This window comes from Aspergillus saccharolyticus (assembly GCF_003184585.1).
Source record: "Aspergillus saccharolyticus JOP 1030-1 unplaced genomic scaffold BP01scaffold_37, whole genome shotgun sequence".
In the NCBI taxonomy this organism is placed as follows: Eukaryota; Fungi; Ascomycota; class Eurotiomycetes; order Eurotiales; family Aspergillaceae; genus Aspergillus; species Aspergillus saccharolyticus.
The window spans coordinates 207,058-226,489 of record NW_020290647.1 but is presented as its reverse complement, the minus strand read 5'-3'; the positions used below and the strand labels follow the sequence as shown (position 1 = coordinate 226,489).

General features: G+C 51.1%; 5 protein-coding genes across 5 annotated transcripts; 3 read left to right on the top strand and 2 right to left on the bottom strand.

Moving 5' to 3' along the window:
* Nucleotides 1-7: 7 nt before the first annotated feature.
* Nucleotides 8-6,491, top strand: BP01DRAFT_418160 (putative Ran-binding protein (RanBP10); the record flags this gene model as incomplete). The annotated part of the gene is made up of 9 exons (XM_025579308.1): nt 8-873; nt 935-1,161; nt 1,218-1,348; nt 1,416-1,662; nt 1,728-2,240; nt 2,300-2,406; nt 3,516-3,671; nt 4,413-5,613; nt 5,644-6,491. The coding sequence occupies 9 exons, from the start codon at nt 8-10 to the stop codon at nt 6,489-6,491; spliced, it is 4,296 nt and encodes a 1,431-aa protein (XP_025428188.1).
* A 363-nt stretch (nt 6,492-6,854) lies between these two features.
* On the bottom strand, nt 6,855-8,634 carry BP01DRAFT_425763 (protein-lysine N-methyltransferase; the record flags this gene model as incomplete). Its single annotated transcript, XM_025579765.1, has 4 exons — nt 6,855-7,186; nt 7,287-7,422; nt 7,587-8,228; nt 8,383-8,634. The coding sequence occupies 4 exons, from the start codon at nt 8,632-8,634 to the stop codon at nt 7,062-7,064; spliced, it is 1,155 nt and encodes a 384-aa protein (XP_025428187.1). The 3' UTR covers nt 6,855-7,061.
* Nucleotides 8,635-8,983: 349 nt separating this feature from the next.
* On the top strand, nt 8,984-10,101 carry BP01DRAFT_359651 (40S ribosomal protein eS24). The gene is made up of 3 exons (XM_025575737.1): nt 8,984-9,104; nt 9,441-9,688; nt 9,750-10,101. Exons 1-3 carry the CDS (start codon nt 9,028-9,030, stop codon nt 9,824-9,826), a joined length of 402 nt encoding a protein of 133 aa, XP_025428186.1. The 5' UTR covers nt 8,984-9,027; the 3' UTR covers nt 9,827-10,101.
* Nucleotides 10,102-11,661: 1,560 nt separating this feature from the next.
* Nucleotides 11,662-13,542, bottom strand: BP01DRAFT_139289 (uncharacterized protein). The gene is made up of 3 exons (XM_025570543.1): nt 13,209-13,542; nt 13,022-13,129; nt 11,662-12,967 (listed from the first exon to the last, which is right to left on the bottom strand). The coding sequence occupies exons 1-3, from the start codon at nt 13,434-13,436 to the stop codon at nt 11,810-11,812; spliced, it is 1,494 nt and encodes a 497-aa protein (XP_025428185.1). The 5' UTR covers nt 13,437-13,542; the 3' UTR covers nt 11,662-11,809.
* A 3,629-nt stretch (nt 13,543-17,171) lies between these two features.
* BP01DRAFT_376434 (peptidyl-prolyl cis-trans isomerase-like 4) lies at nt 17,172-18,780 on the top strand (the record flags this gene model as incomplete). Its single annotated transcript, XM_025576952.1, has 4 exons — nt 17,172-17,251; nt 17,380-18,080; nt 18,135-18,331; nt 18,388-18,780. 4 exons carry the CDS (start codon nt 17,172-17,174, stop codon nt 18,778-18,780), a joined length of 1,371 nt encoding a protein of 456 aa, XP_025428184.1.
* Nucleotides 18,781-19,432: the final 652 nt, after the last annotated feature.

The following is a 19,432-nucleotide window of genomic DNA, read 5'->3' as shown; positions in this document are numbered from 1 at the left end:
AGGAATAATGACTGACGCATCATTTTCCCCTTCCGGTGGAGCTCTTCGAGCTCCTCCTCCTTCTCTTCCTCTCCCCACTAATACTGCTACCACCACTATTCCTACTCCTACTACGGCTACAACCATTCCCTCTACATCCACTGGTCCTCCGAGTATCTCTTCCATTCCTCGTCGTTCATCCTACGCCTCCGTCCTATCCGGTACCGCCGTTCTCTCTTCTGCCAGCAGCTCCTCGTTTTCCCCTCTGAACCTCGCATATCACCCCCCGCCTTTGACCGCCAACAGCCGCCTCTCCAGGCTATCCGCCGCCGTGGATGCTGATATCATGAACTCTCCCTGGCGGTCGTCTCCTGGTGAGACTCTGCCTCCCCATTCCCGCAAATACGCCAGCTTTCCTCACCACGACCCTTTCGCCCTTCAGCCCGGCAGGTTCACCGACACAGTCCCCGCCTTTACCCCCTCTTATCTCCGCAGCTCCCGCTATGTCGCCCGCCTCGATGCCGCCCGTCGGGCCAAAGTTGCCGCACATCGAGATACCACTATGCCCTCCGCCACGTCGATCCCTCTATCGGCATCGTCGAGTCAGGCTAGCCTGCCCCGGATCACTCCGTCCCACCGAGGCATGACATTTGATCTGATCGAACGCGAAGCCCCCAACGATGATGACCATTTATTCCCCTTACCCTCGAGATGGAATGCGGAGGATAAATACTCGGGATTAGAGCTGACCAACGGCGGCTTTGAGGTTCGGTATACGGGACCGGTCAATAAACATGATCATGAGGCGGCGGCCGTTCGCGCAGACAATCCCATGCCTCCGCAGTGTGGGATCTACTACTTTGAGATCACTGTTCTCTCCAAACCTAAAGAAGGGTATGTGGTCAGCCGGACGAGCCGACTGGCGCCGCAGGTAGAGGCTCGCTGACAAGACTAGGATGATCGGTATCGGGTTCTCGAGTAAGAAAGCGTCTATGGAAAGGTTACCGGGTTGGGAACAAGAATCCTGGGCCTATCATGGGGATGATGGCAAGTCGTTCTTCGGCGAGAGTCAAGGACAGGGTCGGCAATACGGTCCGACATTTGGAGCAAATGATACCGTGGGATGCGGTGTGAATTTCTCAACTGGCTGTGCTTTTTTCACCAAGAACGGCGTTTTCCTTGGTAGGTCTTTGTTTCCATACAGCCAAACAAGGTCGAAAGAAACTAAAGAGATACAGGCAATGCATTCCGGGAGCTACGTAGTCTCAAAGTCTACCCGTCGGTGGGAATGAAAAAGCAACCGCCGGTACATATCACCGCAAACTTCGGCCAGCAACCCTTCATGTTCGATATCGATGACATGGTCAAGGTACTGCCCCGGCCTCTGTGGCGATCTCTTCATCAAGAGAGCTTTGGCTGACATATCTCAATCACAGAAAGAAAAATCCATGATTTACTCAGAGATCGCCCTGACTAGTACCGCCAGTCTTCAGCCACCATTAGATGAAAACGCCTTACTGCAAGAATTAGTGGCGCAATTTCTCGCCCACGACGGCTATGTGGACACGGCCCGCGCCTTCGCCGAAGAGGTAGCGGGGGAGTCAAGAGCGCTGGAGAATGGCAGACCCTCATCGCTGCAGAAGTATGAAGTTGAGGAGGATGTGGAAGCTGTGAACCGCCAGAGTAAGCATTCCCCTCCTCATAAGCTGCACAGTGACTACGATGCACTGACATGACAATTCCTCCAGAAATCCGAGCCGCCATTCTTGATGGAGATATAGACAAGGCACTGAAGTACACAAATGCATATTACGCCAACGTGCTACAGACCTACCCCCAGATTCAGTTCAAATTAAGATGTCGCAAGTTCTTGGAGATGATGCGGCGGTGCAGTGAGCTATCGGCGACAGCATGGAAGCGGGTGCGACCCACGAATGGCTTGTCAAACAGCGCGGTATTTGACCAGGAGATGGAATTGGATGACCAAGTGAACGAGGGAGATGAATGGGAGGTCGAGGGAATGGAGATCGAAGACTCGGAGACAGCAGCCAAGTCGAAGGAGCTGCTCACTGAGGCGGTACAATATGGCCAGCAGCTATTCATCGATTACCCTCCCGAGGAACGGGGCGGAGACCGGAAGATGCTGGAAGACATCTTCTCCCTGGTGGCCTACCAGGACGCGCGCCAGTCGGTGCATGGGCATTATCTAGACCCGGCCAACCGCATAGCCGTGGCAGAGGAGTTGAACTCAGCCATTTTAGGTAGGCAAACCGTCGGTGGGTGGCTACATGGGTTACGCGGTGGCTAACAATTGAACCAGTGTCACTCGGCAAGTCATCTTCTGCGGCACTGGAGCGCCTGTACCAACAGACGGAGGTTCTAGTGAATGAGATTAGCGAAGAGGGCGGCGCTGGGGCGTTTATTAATGTACGCCATGATTTCTTACTTTGAGGGAAGGATAGGAGAGGTGTATAAGGACATGTCTGGATTTGCCGTGATATTCTACCTAACATTCATACCAAAGACTGGTATCTTTGATGACTGATTGTTCTGAGCGTTGGAAGTCATGTGGCGGGGGTTCTCGTTACCATTCTCTTCACAGACCAAGGTCAAGCAGTCTTTCCTTCATTGACCATGCAGCAACAGGAGGAAGAGGAGAGAAGAGGGCTTGGTGGTTGGGCGACAAGAAGAAGTCACTATCACTCCGGGCAGATTTTAGTGCCCAGTGGGGCCGTCCGTCAATCGGGTTAATTTCCTCCACAGTGTATGCCGTCCGTAGGCTGTAAATGATGTCGAATGATTGTGTCAGCGTGTACTCCGTAGTTAGTAAACTAGTTAACTTAGTTACTCCGTAAAGCATACCTGTCTATAAGTTGCCATCATGGCTGCCTTTACCGCCTCTCCCAAACCCAGTCGAGTCTTCTCACCGCCCCCAACTTGCTCCTCAGAGCCAATCACCAGCACGGTCTCCGCCCTCCGAACGGCTTCCAGCTCCGTTTCTCCAGAACTAACAATAATTATTATTGATTGCATCCATGATTTCAACTTCCATTCACCATTTCTCTTTCCATTCCACATTCCATCATCCTACACGGTCCAGTCCAGTACGTCGAAAATTCCCATCTGCTCACAAATATAATTAACCTATCGGGAATATCAAAGCTCGCTCTTCTTTCGGAATCGAGCAAGAAGCTCAAGCAAAAGCAAAAACCCAATAAACGATCATGGTCTAGTGGAGTCTGTGAGACACCGACAGACTGGCAGACCCTCTCGTCGCGCGATCTGTTGTCCGTTTCATCTACTACGGAGTAGTATCTACAGCCGGAGCTTGGACAGCGTCGAAGCTCGGGGGCCTCCGGGCCACTTCATCACGTCGTTCCAGGGGTGCCAACTCAACCGCTCCCCCTCCCTTTCTCCATTCTTTTGCTGCTGCTAATAACCACTGCTAACTAACTTATTGCGTCTGCTGCATGTGCGGCCGCTCGTCCTCCCCTACCCCTCTCTTTCCAGCCATGGATTCGTCCACTACCGGTCAGCTTCCCAGCATTCCTGCCCACCCAGCCTCTGCCCACGTCTCGACCACGGATCTTCAATGCTGCTGTGGTCGGAATGACTGTGCATTCTTGCTGCATAATCATCTCGCTCTGGAGGGTTTGGAAAAGGATCTGGCAACTGCTGCTAAACTAGGCCAGGTACGTGTCCGCTGGCAGCCTTTCAATCCCGATTTCCCCTACTTTTCCTGTTTAGTGCCCTCTGCCCTCAAATCTACCTGTTTGTTTGTCTGCCATTCTTCTTTTATTTTTCCTTTTTCTTCAACTTTCGGCTCCTTGTTGGTTCGGCCGTTCGGCCCATACGTCAGGCGGCATCATTGTTGGCAGCGGAGGTCGGTTTCTCCATCCACCACCACTACCATTACCGATGATTCGTGGCCCAAGGACGATGAAGTCGTACAATCCCTGGACAAAACATGAGTCTGTCAGTCGACTGGGTCTGTCCAGCTATTTGCTGGCTTTTGGTGGGGGCCTATATACGGAGTACTTCTCATCCCTCTCGCATACTTTCCCTGCACACCTACATGCCTGATTACTCACATTTTGGCCTTGCCCCCCTTCACTGGCGGAGTCTCGTTGTTTACATCGTTTGCGCATCCTGCCAGTCTTGTCCTGGTATTCGACTATCTCGAATTGAATAACTTTCCCTCTTTGGGACTCGAATGCCAAGAGGTCTGAAGTTTCACGAAACAAGAACGGACAATAGAGACAGGCTCCTCAATTGGCCTGTCAAATCATTCCTCCGCTTGCTTATGGCTTCCTCCGATCTCAAATCTATCATTCTCTCCCAATGCTTTTTTGTTCGTCATGGCTGCCTTCTCAGATAATGTCGCGTTGGCGGCTACTAGTATGGCCTCCTCATCGCTAACCTTTGCTCTACAGGCTTTACTCCATCGCCATGAATCGTATATGGCGGAGGCGGAACAAGACCGCCAGCGGCTCTTGCTCAATATCGAAAACCTCGAACGCGAGAAGCGGGAGGTTCAGGCCGAGAACGCCCGCATCATCGAGGAGAATCGCGATTTACTGGAGCAATTAGAGAGCCTGAATAGGGCCGTCGCTGATTCGGACTCGCACGCCAAATCACTGACATCGCGACTGGAAAACACGGAGACTGAGCTACGCATATTGACCATGTCAGCAGCTCGCGCCGCGGATCTCGAAGCCCAACTTGCGCACATGGAATTAGAGCAGAGTCGATTACAGGAACGTCTCCAGTCGGCCCAGGAGGAATCGAAGTCGGCTGTTCAACGGTGGAAACAGGCGGAATGCACTCTCCGCGATCTGCATGACCAGGTTGATCGCATCGAGAAGGAGACCCGGGAGGAACGAGAGCGCCATGCGGATCTGATCCAGCGGATGGAGCGCCGGCGCACTGTGGAGCGCGAGCTGGATGGTGCCGCTGGTCGATTGAAAGGTGCAGCTGCAGCGCAGGAGCTGGGACGCAATCGCGCGGGCGCCAACGTGGTTTCCCACTTCGTGCGCGATATCCTACAGGATAATGCCAACCTACAGGTGGGCATCATGGAGCTACGCGACATGCTCGAAAGTTCGAATCAGGAGGTACAGAATCTGCGGGATCAGATTATATCTCATCAACCCTTGGCTGCGTCTAATGGGCAGGAACCTCGGCCGTCAACAACTTTGAGTCAGGAACTGGAGGCGCAGGAGTCACGATGTGTGTCGCAGGAATATCATATCCATCACCATTATCATCCACCCGCCATCCCTGTTAGCGCCAAAAAAGATCGAGGTCCGTTGTTTCGTCGAGGCAGCAAGAAAAGACGGTCTATGGGGAATGCGGCAGTATTAAACTCGTTCTCGGGGCCACGCAAGCCTAATCATCGCTCGCAGTCATCTACCTCCTCCTCATCAACTATTCTGTCCCAAACATCGGCCTCCATTCCCCCAACGGCTTCTCACCGGTGGTCATTACAAACTCCATTGACGGACTCCGTGGCTAGCTCACCGCAATCGGCCTACCGACCGCCCTCGATTTTCGACCGCTCGGAACGTGGTTTCGAATTCTCCCAGCCGACTAGCCCAGACAGCACTGTCTTTTCGTCTCCCTTGGGAAGCCATCGTAGGAAAGGCCACTCTGATCTGTCTTTAGGATGTGATGAGACTGATCTTCCGCCCCATGCCAAGGAAGATGATCTGGGATACAACTTTCTCAATCATCGTAGTCCTGGCTCTGAACCGCCACACAAAGGGATCGTGGAAGCCATAATCCCGGAGGAGATAGAGTCGACGCAGCATACCCAGACGGAGCGAACTGAGTCTCCTTCGATGGCAAACATATTTTCTTCTCCGTATCGTTCCTTGCGTCGGGCATCGTCCCACGAGAGTCTTTTCTCCGTGGCAGGGATGGACATTCATGTCCCCAGTCGACGCCCGTCACGAACGAATCTGCACGACGTTTCGTCGGCTAGCGTCCCTGTTCGCATCCCTCGACGAATTATTTCATCAAATGCGGATCTCTTTCCCACCACTCCAGTGATTTCGACTAGCAATGTGACGGCGGGACCCGAGCCGGCCTTGGTGCCCAATCAGCGTCCACAAGCTCTTCTCGCATTAATGGCTGGGAATAGTCAACTTTCCACTGAACAAATAGGCTCTGAAACCAGCCATGCAGATGCAGGCGTTGCTACGCCTTCTCGAAAGTTATCTCTACCTCGCCGGGTTGGTGGCTGGGTTCGCGGTCGTTGGGGCACCGCCGCCGTCTCGGTGTCCATTGATGAGGACTCTTCCTCCCAAGTTAGACCCTCTTCACCCAGTAGCAGCACTACTGGCTACGTAACCACAGCCCGAGCAAGCCCATTTCCGAGCCTGTCTTTCCGTCACCCCGGAGTAAATCAAAAGGGACCAATCATGGGATTTCGCCCCATCTCTCGTGCGCCGGTGTCCCTCCATGCCAAGCAACTGGATGAGGAACTTCTCAGGGAGAGCTTGGCTGAGTGAGCTGACTGCTCGGTCATTCTTGCCCCATTGGGAAAACAACAATCTCATTGTGCATGCCTCTAATATAACTCGCTTTCGCTACTTCATCCAACCCCACCATATTTGAGCGGTACCCAATTCCTCCGCTGGAAGCAGCAGCACATACACTGATCGATCCAGTTAACTTTCTTCTATGAATTCTTCATATGTTCTCGAACCGTTATTTAGCCTCTTGTTCTTTGCCCGAGGCTCTTTTTTCTCATCCGTTCTGATAGACATGATACCCAGGAAGTTAGAGACTATCTCATTTACCGCATACAGAACAGCACTGATTTTTAACAAGAAGGTTTTTATACACAAATATTCATTTTCTGACAAGAGTGTCCCCTCTATGAAGATAGATATACATACTGTCAGCAATACGAGATCATGACTGCAATACCATATGATGCTGGGTTATGATGGGCAAAGAAGACGATAGAGGTCAATGTAAGCGGGCGATTCCGTCAGCGAGCTGTTAGTATAGATTGAGGGTTATCCAATCTCGATCGAGATTGTGTTTCGACTTGTGCTCCCCAAGGAAAACAATAGTTAGACTGTCGATCTTGTGATCCGGTATATGTGGATCGGAATCGCCGTGGAATGGTAAAATCCCGTCTGCTCTGCCTCGGGACGCGAGGTGAAGGGGATCTGCTCGACAGTAAAGCCTTGAGCTTCTACAGAAAGTATGACTCGTTAACCTGGGACTGAACAGCGTGCCGAGCGAATTGCAGAGAAAAAGAAGAGAACAATGGAATACGTAAGGGAACCACGCACCACAGGCTGTTAAGAACGTCCGGAACGTATTCTCGTTCCGCAGGGTCGCAGAGATGACAAATTGCTGGAGGCCATAGTTGGTGAAGAGGTCCCCAATGGTAGCGACCAGAAGGGGAATGAGGTCAACGTCGTAGATCTGGTAGACATTGTCAGTCGGATCAAAGTTAAGGTGGCCAGCGCTTGTGTCGATCAAACATTGAAAAATGATAAGACCGAACGCCCCTTAGGGAAGGAGGGGAAAGAGAAGCGATCAATAGCCGGAGGAGACAAGGAAAGGAGAGGGTGTAGAAGGAAACATACCAAATCGGCTCCCAAAGCGACATCAAAGTTGAGACCCGTTGCTTCATCCTTTGCGTCGCCGGCCGGTGGATCCCCCTCCTCCTCTCTGTCCGAGGAACAACCACCCGCGGTGGCATCGTTGAAGCCGGGAAGATCCAATCGCGTGCCCCACTCCCAGATCCCCGCCGTGAACTTGCCTGGCGTGTCGTACAGTCCATTGCGACCGGCACAATCCTGGATCTGCTCTATCAGGGCCAGCTCACGATCAGTTGTGACTACGAATTTCGGCCGGAGATGTTGCGCGCAGAACATGGCGAGAAAACCTGTCCCGGCGCCGAGTTCGATCACCCGCTTGCCCTGGATCAGGGAGCGGGCAGCGGTCGAGTCCGTCGCGAGGTACGTTCCCAGATGCAGAGCGGCTTCCCAGGTGCGGAAACCCGTAGTGCCAGAGGAAAGGATCAGACCGCGGGACTCGGAAGTGATGGTTGTTCGCGGGGAGTCTTGTGGTTGTTGTACCTGTGGTGTCGGCTCGAGTGTAGAGGAAGAGCTGGAATGCGGGGCAGTGTATTTAATGTAGGTGAGTTGTTGAGCTTGTTCAATGGCCGGAAGCTTGGGCTGCGTGAGAAGAGTGCCCCATGTTTCTAGAAGTTCGTCGTTGATTTCCTAGAAGGAAAGAGATTGTATTGTTGAGTCCGTGTTCGGTAGCAAATAGCAAATGACACTGGTGAGGGGGTATGGGCAGAGAGTGGAGGAGGGGAGATGGGATGGTCGGTAATGATAACTGAAATAGATCATATCATACAGATAGGGTTCATACATCCTCCTCCGGATTGGTGAGTGCTTGCTCGAGGCGCGCAATGATCAGCTTGAGCACGCGCATACGATAGTGGGCTGGGGGAAGCGGCCAGAGGGCGGGGTCGGAATCGTTGAACATGCGGTTGTAGAGGGCATGTTGGGTGATGGGGTGGAGAAGAGTCGCATCTTCAGCGGGAAGGGAGAGTGAGGGAAGTTCAACTTGTTGGTAATATTGCGAGACCAGACGGTCAAGAGAGGGAGAAGAGGACATCATGGTGGTGGTGATGATGATGATGAGGAGGAGGAGGCTGGATTTTGAAATGCTGCAAATTACGAAGTACTTACTACTTGCCGTACGGAGTACAGATAAGTGAGAGCCGATAAGAAACAAATGCTGAATCAGCTTGGCTTATCGGGCATTAAAAGACGCTAGAGCACATCAGGCATAGTCGGCAGGGCAGTAGCACTAATCCCGGTCAGGCCTAGGGTCGTCTAGCCGAGCCCACAGCCAACTTGTGCACAACGAGACCAAAATTGAATTGAACGCCGCATTTCGAAGCCCCCGACCCGACTTGATAGCGACTTCGACAACCCGCGCCCTCCTTAATCTGCCCTCCCTTCTGCCTCTTGTCGCATCCGCAGATTCCTTCGCTGTCAACTTCCAACCATGGCCGACGCTCCCGTTACCCTGCGGACTCGCAAGTTCATCCGCAACCCCCTGCTTGCTCGCAAGCAGATGGTCGTGTAAGCTTTCCCCCGATGCTACTGCCCGGAGGATGCCCGGAAGATGCCCGGAGGAAGAATCGAGAGAAAAGAGAAAGGGATTTTCGCACGAGAAGATACGACAGAACGAGTATAAGGTCGACCAGATGGAAAGCACAAGGCATAATACGACCCGCAATGCGAAGGGAAATGCTCCAGAAATATTCTGCGGGGAATATATACCGTTCAAATGTGCATTTGAACGTGTTGGGGCAAGAAGAAAAATAATGATCGACTGAAAAATCACTTGAGAGGGAACCTCCGGGCAGGACGACAAATTTTGCATAACCACGGCAGAGGCTGATATTCTGCACACAGGGATGTCCTCCACCCCAACCGCGCCAACGTCTCCAAGGACGAACTCCGCGACAAGCTCGCCGACCTGTACAAGGCCAACAAGGACCAGGTCTCCGTCTTCGGTTTCCGCACGCAGTACGGTGGCGGTAAGAGCACTGGATTTGCTCTGGTCTACGACTCCCAGGAGGCCCTGAAGAAGTTCGAGCCCCACTACCGTCTGGTTCGCATCGGTGCCGCCACCAAGATCGAGAAGCCCAGCAGACAGCAGCGTACGTTCTTCCTTGTGTTTTCATCACTCCCGCACCGTATCCTCTACTTACACCCCTCCAGGCAAGCAACGGAAGAACCGCTCCAAGAAGTTCCGCGGTACCGAGAAGGTCAAGGGTCCCAAGAAGAACAAGAACTAAGCGGATCGATTCGGTTGAAAGTTCTCTGTTTTTACGTTTATTGGTGAAAATATGGAAGGGGGAAACAAATAGTTGCTCGCTGGATTCGCTTTTTCGTCTTAGGACACGCAGTCGGATGCACTTATCGGTCCCAGACGGACGACGCGGCCACGGGCTGAGCTTGATGACTGGGAAGGTTTGGGTTATTCCACTTGTCGGATGACCCACAATCTGCCTTCAGAAGATGAACCCTGGTGGATATGAATGTATTGGTTGTGTGTGGAGGGCGTTTACAATTTTTTATTTCTCATGGGCGGCCACCGCCAATCCTTCATATCTACAATATGAAACCATGAATTCGATGACAGGGAACTTCAATATCAAATCAGACTTGGAGACCGCTTGGGCTTATTCTTATTGGGGGAAAATATCACATGGGTCGGAATTCTTCACAAAAAAAAAACAAAAGAGATAAAATTGATACTTTTCTTTGCTTTCACTCGGCCCTGCTCGTCGGATTGCCCCGGATTCACTCGCCATTCTCTTCCCCAGAAATCCTTTCATCGATCCTTTTGAATGTCAGACCTGATGATTCAACCTTGATTCCCATTGCGCTACCTCGTATACATCTTATCGCACCCTTATCGACCGATTGCCTTGATCAAGCCCACAGCTCCCTGTATCATGTTCAAGTTGCTTGACACCCACCCCACCCTTATTGTTGTTGGACCGTACGCAAAGCTCCAATCCAGTTCGTAGACGAGCGGGGCAAAGCTGAGCTCCGAGAGTGTGGACTTGACTTTCCATCGAGAGCCTCATAATGAATGCCCGTTTCCGTCCGTGTATCCGAGGACTGGGCAATAACGTCTCTGACCAAGTACCACTCTGAGACCGCAGCATGGAAAAGATCCCACTTCCCCCCGGATGATGCCTGCACCCTTCAACGCTCCAGCTTCGAGTTACATGCAGGGAGGACGAAGGAGAGGGGAAAAGACCAACGAGTTACGATGGTCCGAGCTCGAGCGAGGGTTACAAGATCTCGGTCTAGCTTGACAACTTACCTGCCCCGTGTCTGTCTGTCTGAGAGCCCCTGGGTGCACAAGGCATCTGTTGGCAAAGGTAAAAGCACGGGCCCTCTCTAAATTGGCGTTCTTGCTTGTCTTGCGAGCGGAAGAAGATCCGAGAGGGCGGAGTAGGAGTTGTAGTTGGGATTTGGGGGTAGTTGGAGTATTGTATATAGATTAACTATCATCTTAGAAGGTTACCAGCAGTGTAACCCCTTCAACCAGGCTGATAAGTACATTACCCTTCCGCCACTCTTTGGATAGTCAGAATGATGTGGATAAAACCAAAGAGAAAATGCGTCAATCACAACATTAAGTCCTCCTCCGGTTGGAAGGGACGAGATCTACTCGGTACAGGATACAAGATTGTAGCCACCCTAAAGCAATTGAAAGAGAACCAACCAAAAAGTAACCAGGTAATGAAAGGATGAACCCGTTTCAGTCCTGCCAGTCAGTCACAAGCCAAAGAAAAAAAAAGAAAAATGAGAGAGAAACATGAAATAGATAAAAAGAAAATAAAAAAACAAGATTCCAACTCAACCCAACACCAAGCAAGCCCTGGGAATCACAAATCCATCACAGGCCCTAGTATTAGTGTAACATGCTTTTCTCTTCCTTTCTTCTCGCACTCTTGGGGGTTGTAATGTAACAAAGAGCCCTACACATTGTCTGCACAGGCTGAGATTACCAATAGAGGCAAGGGCAAGGGAGTGGCAGACCTTGCCATTCCATGTAATGACAATGTCCTCAGTCCACCAGTCGACCCTCCATTGATAGAAAATCATAGGTGAGAATGCCAAGAACCGTTGAGCCGAGCCCGACGCCCTTTGTTTCAGTTCTCAGGTTGTTGTGTCACGTATCAATGTTCTCGCTGACGGCTACCGCCTGTTCATTTCTGATAACGCACTTATATGAACCGCCCTTCTCCGAAAATAGATCTCTAAAAATCGCTGGGGTGATGTAGCGGTGGAACCGGGGCCGGGTAAATTACTGTATCAGGGTGACAGACTGGCGAGGTGGTTATCGGTGGCCCATAGAGCCCCGGCCCCGGGCGTGTGTAAGGCAACCCACTCATGAGTACTGATGCCGGTTCATCCGTCTTGTATGAGTGTTTATCCCTTCTTTCACTGCTACTGTATACGTAGACGTCAGAGCCGGCCACGGCAAGATCATCTTGCGACAAGGGTCGTGTGGTCCGACCGGTGCTACTGGCACAAAATTCGTCGCTCGAGGTAGCCGTCTCCAATCCAGCCGGCAGTACAGCGGACGAGGCCAAAGCAGAATGAGCACCAATGGTAGTGAGCAAAGGTGTCCCAAAGGCCATGTCTTGCACACTCGTCCTTGCTCGTTCAATGGAACTGCCGCTTAAAACTTCGTTCGATAAACGTTGGACCGAGGAAAGGATATCGCTGGGGCCGATGTATTTGTAATTCCAACCAGCTCCTGTCCTGTGTTCGAGGGTGTCGGAGAATGTAAGAGCTTCTGGCGTGAAAGAAAAATCAGCAGGACATTGTGAACCTTGAGTCCGACTCGTAGGGTTGGGAAGCGTCCGATCGACGCCTTGTCCCTCGACGGAAGCAGTGCTCATTGTTGGTACGATCGGTGGGCCATCAGTTATCTGATTCGGAGGTCCTGAGAATATGTATGAAAATGGGGGTTGAGGAAAGGAACTGCTGCCTTCCTTTTCTGCGAACATTGTTGGGCTAGGGCTTCGGCCAAGGTACACATTAGAGCTCCAAGGCTTGGGACTCCATGTGAGACCACAATAATCTGCAATCACAGCTTGCGGTGCCCCAGAGTCCATGTATCCGGAAGACTGAGGGCTGTACATATCGGAATCCTCCTCGTAGTGGACAGCATGATCAATACCACACAATTGTCGACTGAAAGGCAGTGTAGACTCATTTGGCCCAGAACCATAGCCAGATCCCCGAGGGAAAGGAGATACACGCATATTAGAAGCATTCGGTGGCGTAGAAGCCACCGTCTTCAATGCGTTTGACTGTGCATAATGTCCGTGTCTGTGAGATGGTGATATTGTAGCATTCGCCGAAGGGTATGGCCAAGTACCTCTCGGCTGCATCATCGAAGAATTGACCTGCGGCAGTGTAAGCTGGTAACCAGTCTGAAACTAGGCGACGGCCAAACTCACTCTTAAGAATTGACAATTGGCGTTTCCAGAGTTGCGGCAATTTGTACAGCCTTGCCCATCGCCGTTATCGCCACTACATTTGATTTTCCTTTTTCGACAACGGTTACACTGAGAAATTATGAGCCATTGAGTTCTTTTCACCAAACGAGAAAGTGAAGCGGAACAACATAAAAAGGGTACAACTTACTGCTACTTGAATGCGTCGGCGTGTTGAGTTTCGGCTTTTGCTGTCTACCTCGGGACTAGGGCTCTGGCATCCAGCTCTATCAACCATGTCCTGGTAGCTATCGCCTCGCCCGGCGTGCGTAGATATCGATAATACATCTCGCTTGGATTGTGAGTCGAAGCCCACGTCGTCGTCCGGAACGTAGATAGAGTGAGCCATTACTTCATCCATCAGCGTAGGTGAAAACATGGTGTGCCCGAATCCGAGACTCACATTTATTCAAGACAGGTTCAAGGGTTGAGAAGCTTCTCAGAAGGTTACCAAGGAGCATAAAAAGGTCCGTGAATCAGGGATAGTCGCAATTGAGACATCCGTTCTACCTCCGAGTATTGAGAAAGGAACTAGGAAGGATGGGCGGGCTCTAGCCGGAAGCAAGGCCAGATTTAAGTCCATGTGTTAGGGATGCGTAGTGTTTCCTGGAGGAGAGCCTGGCCCTTCTTCATTCTGCTTTTCTTTTCCTTTATTTTCTTTTTCGTTTTCCTTTTTTTTTTGTCCGCGCAAGGCCTTATTTTATTATTTAGGGGAAAATGGCTGCTGGCTGGCAGATTTCAGACCGACCAAAGGCTTCACCTGACAATGCCCCTCGAGCTGAAAAGGGAATTAGGTCGTTCCCTATTCGAAAGACGGTGGCCAATTTGATACCCGTTTCCTTCTGTGGTTGTACCAGGCCAGAAAAGGACGACATGCAATCAACCGTCCTGCATCTCATTCAGGCAAAGGATTGAAAATAAAATCATAAGACAAAAGCACAACCAAAGAGTGACACTGTGTTGAGAGTCCAGGTCTGGTCCCCATAAGATGGCGATGATGAGCAGAGAGACAGAATACGCCGGCGTTTTAGGAAGGTTCAGTTTCACAAGGAGTAACGTTGCACCGCTTGTGGAAATGGCCTGATAGAAAACCACAGTCAGACCTATCACTTCAAGCTGGGCAGACAGAGATCTCCAGGGTCGGACTCAGCCAATAGCCGCTGAGGTGAACTCCGCATGTGTTGCTTCCAATACCGGTCCATGTCTCTGAATGATGACATTCTTTGCCAGTGATAGGACCCTGCGTCAGAAACGACCAGCCAGGGCAGTCTCAAAGAGCGGACAGCCACCGCCTACGTTTGCATGAGCATCATCAGCGCGAATACCAAGCTATTGACCGGAAGGCGGAAGCAACTAGCGTGTAAATGTTTGCTCTTTGCTAGAACAATGGTCTGTATGCAAAGCCCATTGGCCGGATGAGGTCTATTTCCAAAGCAACAAACAAAGTCCTCTGGGCAGTCTAATCTTGACTGGTACTTTTGACAGACACACCAGCTCAGATAGGATCGGCAGCGGTTCACGAGCAGCTTCAGCAGGAAGGGACTTGAGTTGAAAGAAGCTCGACTTGACTAGAGCAGGATACAATCAGACTGCACGAAACTGCAAATATGGCACTGATGTCTCGGAAAGCTTAGCTGCTATGCCCCAGGGCAACAGCCCAGAGCGATGACTGGGTCCCAAAATTGGCTGTGCTCTAGCAGCGGGTCAATGTGGCTCAACCGCCAAGCCCGAATGAGTGAGCGGAGCCCTGACATGACATTATGGATCAATGCGGCCAGCAATAGTACCATCAAAAGAAGATCGCCAGTCTGGGTCTGGATCTGCTCTAAGACCTGCAAGGCTTGGCTTTCCCTAACTCTGCTCGTGAGATATGTAGAGGAGTGCCAAGTGAGCGAGAGCAACAAACCTGGCGCAGAGTAATTTAGACAGCCTCAAAAAAGGGGAGGGCAGAAGACGATCTAAAGCAGTCCGAGAACGAATAAGATGAAATGAAGGAGCTTTTGCAACGCAACGAGGGTTGACCTGGACTGTGGGGCAAAAAAAATCGGTTAACTATGCAGGAAGGTCAGGGGCACGAGTCCGGGTGCACATTGTCGCTGAATGATGGGGCCTTGTCGACATCTGCTTGTGCTCGAACCTGCAGCTCTTTCACACAGCGATTGGTCTAGATCGGAATTGATCCATTCGCGGCCATGGCAGTAGCTTTGGTGCAGGCAATGCGTGAGAAGTAGATGGCTGAGCTAAAATGCTAGTGTCGTTCTCTCAAGTAAGATCGAGATCGCGATCAGTCACGAAACGTGATCCATCTGCCTGATAAGGCTTGAGGAAGGTAGACTAGTTATAAACTCCTCGATGATTGGCTGGTAGTGTACATGGGGTGATGACAAGGTAGAAAAGAAATGTGACGAAGAAAAGGTAATTAAGAGACAGCGATCGAAATAAAGGATAGAAAGGGATTGAGCCAAAGTCCCAATGATTGAGAAAAGGCTTTGTGATCAAAGTATCTTCCATTCGGAGCTATGATCCGTCAAGTGGTTGGATCAGAAAGCTGTCATTGGCAATAGGACCAGCCACAAGGATACCAAGACCCAGTGAGACTTCTCACATCCATGCTGGGATCGCATTGGTTCCAAGCGTTACGGGGAATCGTCGATGTTGGTTAGGATCATTCCTGAGGTAAAGGGATTAGTTACAATCCATGTCCAGTGAGCACCACGTGTCTTTCCTAATCGGATCAGTCGTGCTGTCATATGTGTGAAAGTATCAACGGGGTTATTGAATAGCTGTTGGGACCCAGCTGCAGGAGACCGCCCGTTAGGCTCAATGCCTCTGGTGAAACTTGCACCGGGTAAGTGAGTCTTCGAGCGTTGGGAGGGGGCGTTCATTCCCCATGGAGAACCGAGAAAGATCTCTGATGATTTGAGCACACAACAAGCTGGAGCCATCTTCCAGACGTTGTCTGATAGACAAACAGCACTTCTGCGTCTTGACGCCAGAGATGGATGAGGCCGATGGGGCACAACGCACCGGGAACAATACTCGTCGTGCTCGTACTCCGTACTCGATCGGGAGCTGTAATTAAGGATAAGTTGCCGACCGATTTGAGCAACCAGATCGCCGGTAAGAAACGAAAACAAACGACAAATAGTTCTTGTAGTTCAATTTGGCAGCTGGATCTCGGGCCCAGGCCTAGTGCAAGAAGTTAAGAATTACTAAGTAGTCACTTACAGGAGGTAAGTTACCTAGTAGTATCTCCTAGCCTGCCCCTAAATTGGTCGTCCAACGGGGTTTCTCGGAAGATATCCGGCTTCTGGTTCCAAAGTCACGGCGTTTACACGAGAGAGGCACCGGAACAACCATCCGAGAGTAAGAGCATGTTCAAAAACGTCCGAAATGATCTAGTCAACAGTGAGTGCTTCTTACGGGGCTTGGGGCTTGTATGACCATGACTACTTCGTATCAAGTCGCTGTCACTCAGGTGACAAAGGAAGTAGGTCGGGGAGAGAAGAGTAAGGGGGAAAGGGGAAAGGATAGTGAAGAACTTTGGTGGCGTGCTGGAAGCAAGCAAGCAGTTGCGTCCCCGAGGACTGGGGGGAGGTTTGAACTAAAACTAATCATTTTAGTTCAATGTTCTATTTCATTGAACTCTGAAGTCTGTAAATTTACTTACTGCATACAGTGCATAGTTAGTGCATAATTAATCACTCTGCGAGGTATACTGTGTAGTGTGTATAGTTACTGTAAGCAGGCAATCGAACAGCGATCGACGACGTCGACTCATGTAGGACTAGGCTGGGCGGCACGCACGCAGCCCAGCGGCTCCGCATTATTGTAACTACTACGGAGTAGTTACGGACCACTAACCCTCCATCCATTTCTTTCTCGTTCCCTTCTTTCTGGCAGCTTCACCACCATCAACCACCAGCCGCCCCCCCCCCACTTCACCAACCCCAACAACTATTTCTGGCTCTTTTGCAAGGAGTCTAGAGTCAGTCAGTTCATCCCTGCTTTTCTTTGGTTCCTGTTTTGCTCAACGCGCTTTTTCAGTTTCTGTCTTACGCACTGTCGATCCTCGCGATATCACCCGCAGCTGCCGGGAACCCAGGATTCCGCCATGAGTGTGCTGCTAGAAACCTCTCTTGGCGACATTGTCATTGATTTGTTGGTCAATGAGTCGCCGAAGGCTTGTGAAAAGTACGTATCCCTTCCTGTCTTTCCCTGTCGTCTTAATGCTGGTGTTCTTGTCATCATCTTCTTCTTCTACGCGCATACAAGGCGAGTGGCTGAACGAAAACTAAGCTATCTATGGTCTCCCACTATAGCTTTTTGAAGCTCTGCAAAGTCAAGTATTATAACTTCTCGCCTGTGCACAGTGTCCAGAGAAATTTCACCTTCCAAACTGGTGACCCTCTGGGACCGGACGCCAAAGAAAGCGATGGCGGTTCCTCGATCTGGGGCCTATTACAGGGTCCCTCCCAGCGAACCTTCTCGCTCCCAATCCCTCCCAAACTAAGACACGACGAGCGAGGGACTGTGAGCATGGCGACTGTTCCTTCTCCCAACGATCCAGATCTACGCATTGCCGCTAGTCAATTCATTGTCACCCTCGGCGAGAATCTGGACTACTTAGACGGCAAGGCTGTAATTTTTGGCAAGGTGGTAGAGGGGTTTGATGTGTTGGAGAAGGTGAATGAAGCCTTTATTGATGATCGCGGCAGGCCGCTTAAGGATATTAGGATCCGTCATACTGTGATTCTCGATGATCCTTTCAATGACCCTCCTGGGTTAGTGGAGCCAACGGAAAGCCCTGTGCCTTCACAGGCACAATTGGCGACGGTGAGAATTGCAGATGACGAAGACCTGGATGATAACATGGACGAAGAGGCATTGGAGAAGCTACGACGGGAACGGGAAGCCAGAGCGCAGGCGTTGACTTTGGAAATGGTAGGCGACCTTCCGTTTGCCGAGGTAAAGCCTCCAGAGAATGTGCTGTTTGTCTGCAAGTTGAACCCAGTCACTCAAGGTACGCATACAATATTCACTGTTTGATTCAACTCTGACCATGATATGACTCTAGATGAGGACCTGAACTTAATCTTCAGTCGCTTCGGGCCGATTATCTCATGTGAAGTGATTCGAGACAAACGTACTGGTGACAGTCTACAGTATGCATTCATCGAATTCGAGAATCAGAAGGACTGCGAACAGGCCTACTTCAAGATGCAGGGTGTTCTGATTGACGACCACCGTATTCATGTCGATTTCTCGCAGAGTGTAAGCAGTCCTTGTAACCCTCGCCGGACGCTGCTGCTGACCACTTGCTACACTAGGTATCAAAATTATCAGAAAGTTGGCGAAATGCAACCATTACCAAGCGCACCGGTCAGCGGGGTGGGTTCGGGGGTGTAGCTGGACTGGAGCAGAAACGCCAGTACCGAACAGCTGACCACGTCAATACACGTCGCCGGGGGGAATATTCCATGGTTTTTGACAAGAGAGAGTCTGGACACCAGTCAGCTCCTCGTCGCGATAGGTCATACAGCCGAAGCCCTCAACGGGACGAGCGCCGTTATAGACGAGCTAGTCGAAGCCCCCGGCGAGAACTCCACCGTAGCCGCCACCGAGATCGATCGCACAGCTGGAGTCCAGTGCGGAAAGATTCGTACGGCGACCGGCGCTATGAACGTCGTGATGACAGGTATCGGGATCGTCGACGCCGGTGATCAAAGGAGACGAGACAAAGAACCCTCATGGCTATGAAACCACGTATACCAAATTACCCATACCCTGAGACTTTTTGTATGATGCGTTTCACGCTCGCGGGCGAAGCATGAGAACTACCATGCAGGGGGTCCAAGGTCGTTCATTTCACAAATGACCTCTCGCCCGACTGCACTGATCACCATAAAGAACATCGGAACGGTTGCATAGACATAGGCCTTCGCGATCTTATTCGAGCGTGAGAACTGACTGTGTTGGCTCCATGGAATAACTGCTTAGTACGTAACAGTAGTCACTACAGCCTAGGTACAGTATACCATGGATGACGGTGTGCCCCGCCCCCCACCAGAGATTGGTTGTGCTATCCACCCTGGCCCCTTCCTCGTCTCTCTGATCCTAGCTAGTCTGTCTAAAAATAATCCTAGTGAAGATGATCGATCCCCTGAAACCAGGGGTCTTTCTGGCGGTCAGTGACGGTCCTGCAGAACAGTACGGACTCACGGCATAGTCAAGAATTATTGGTTTCCTCCAGCCTTGTTTGTTTGGTTGTCCGACTAGTTGTACATAGTACGAGAATACGTGACGTATGTTATAACTAGGTAGGCACTCAACTAGGTATGGTTCCGTTGTTGCTTCTTAAGGGCCGATCTTTCC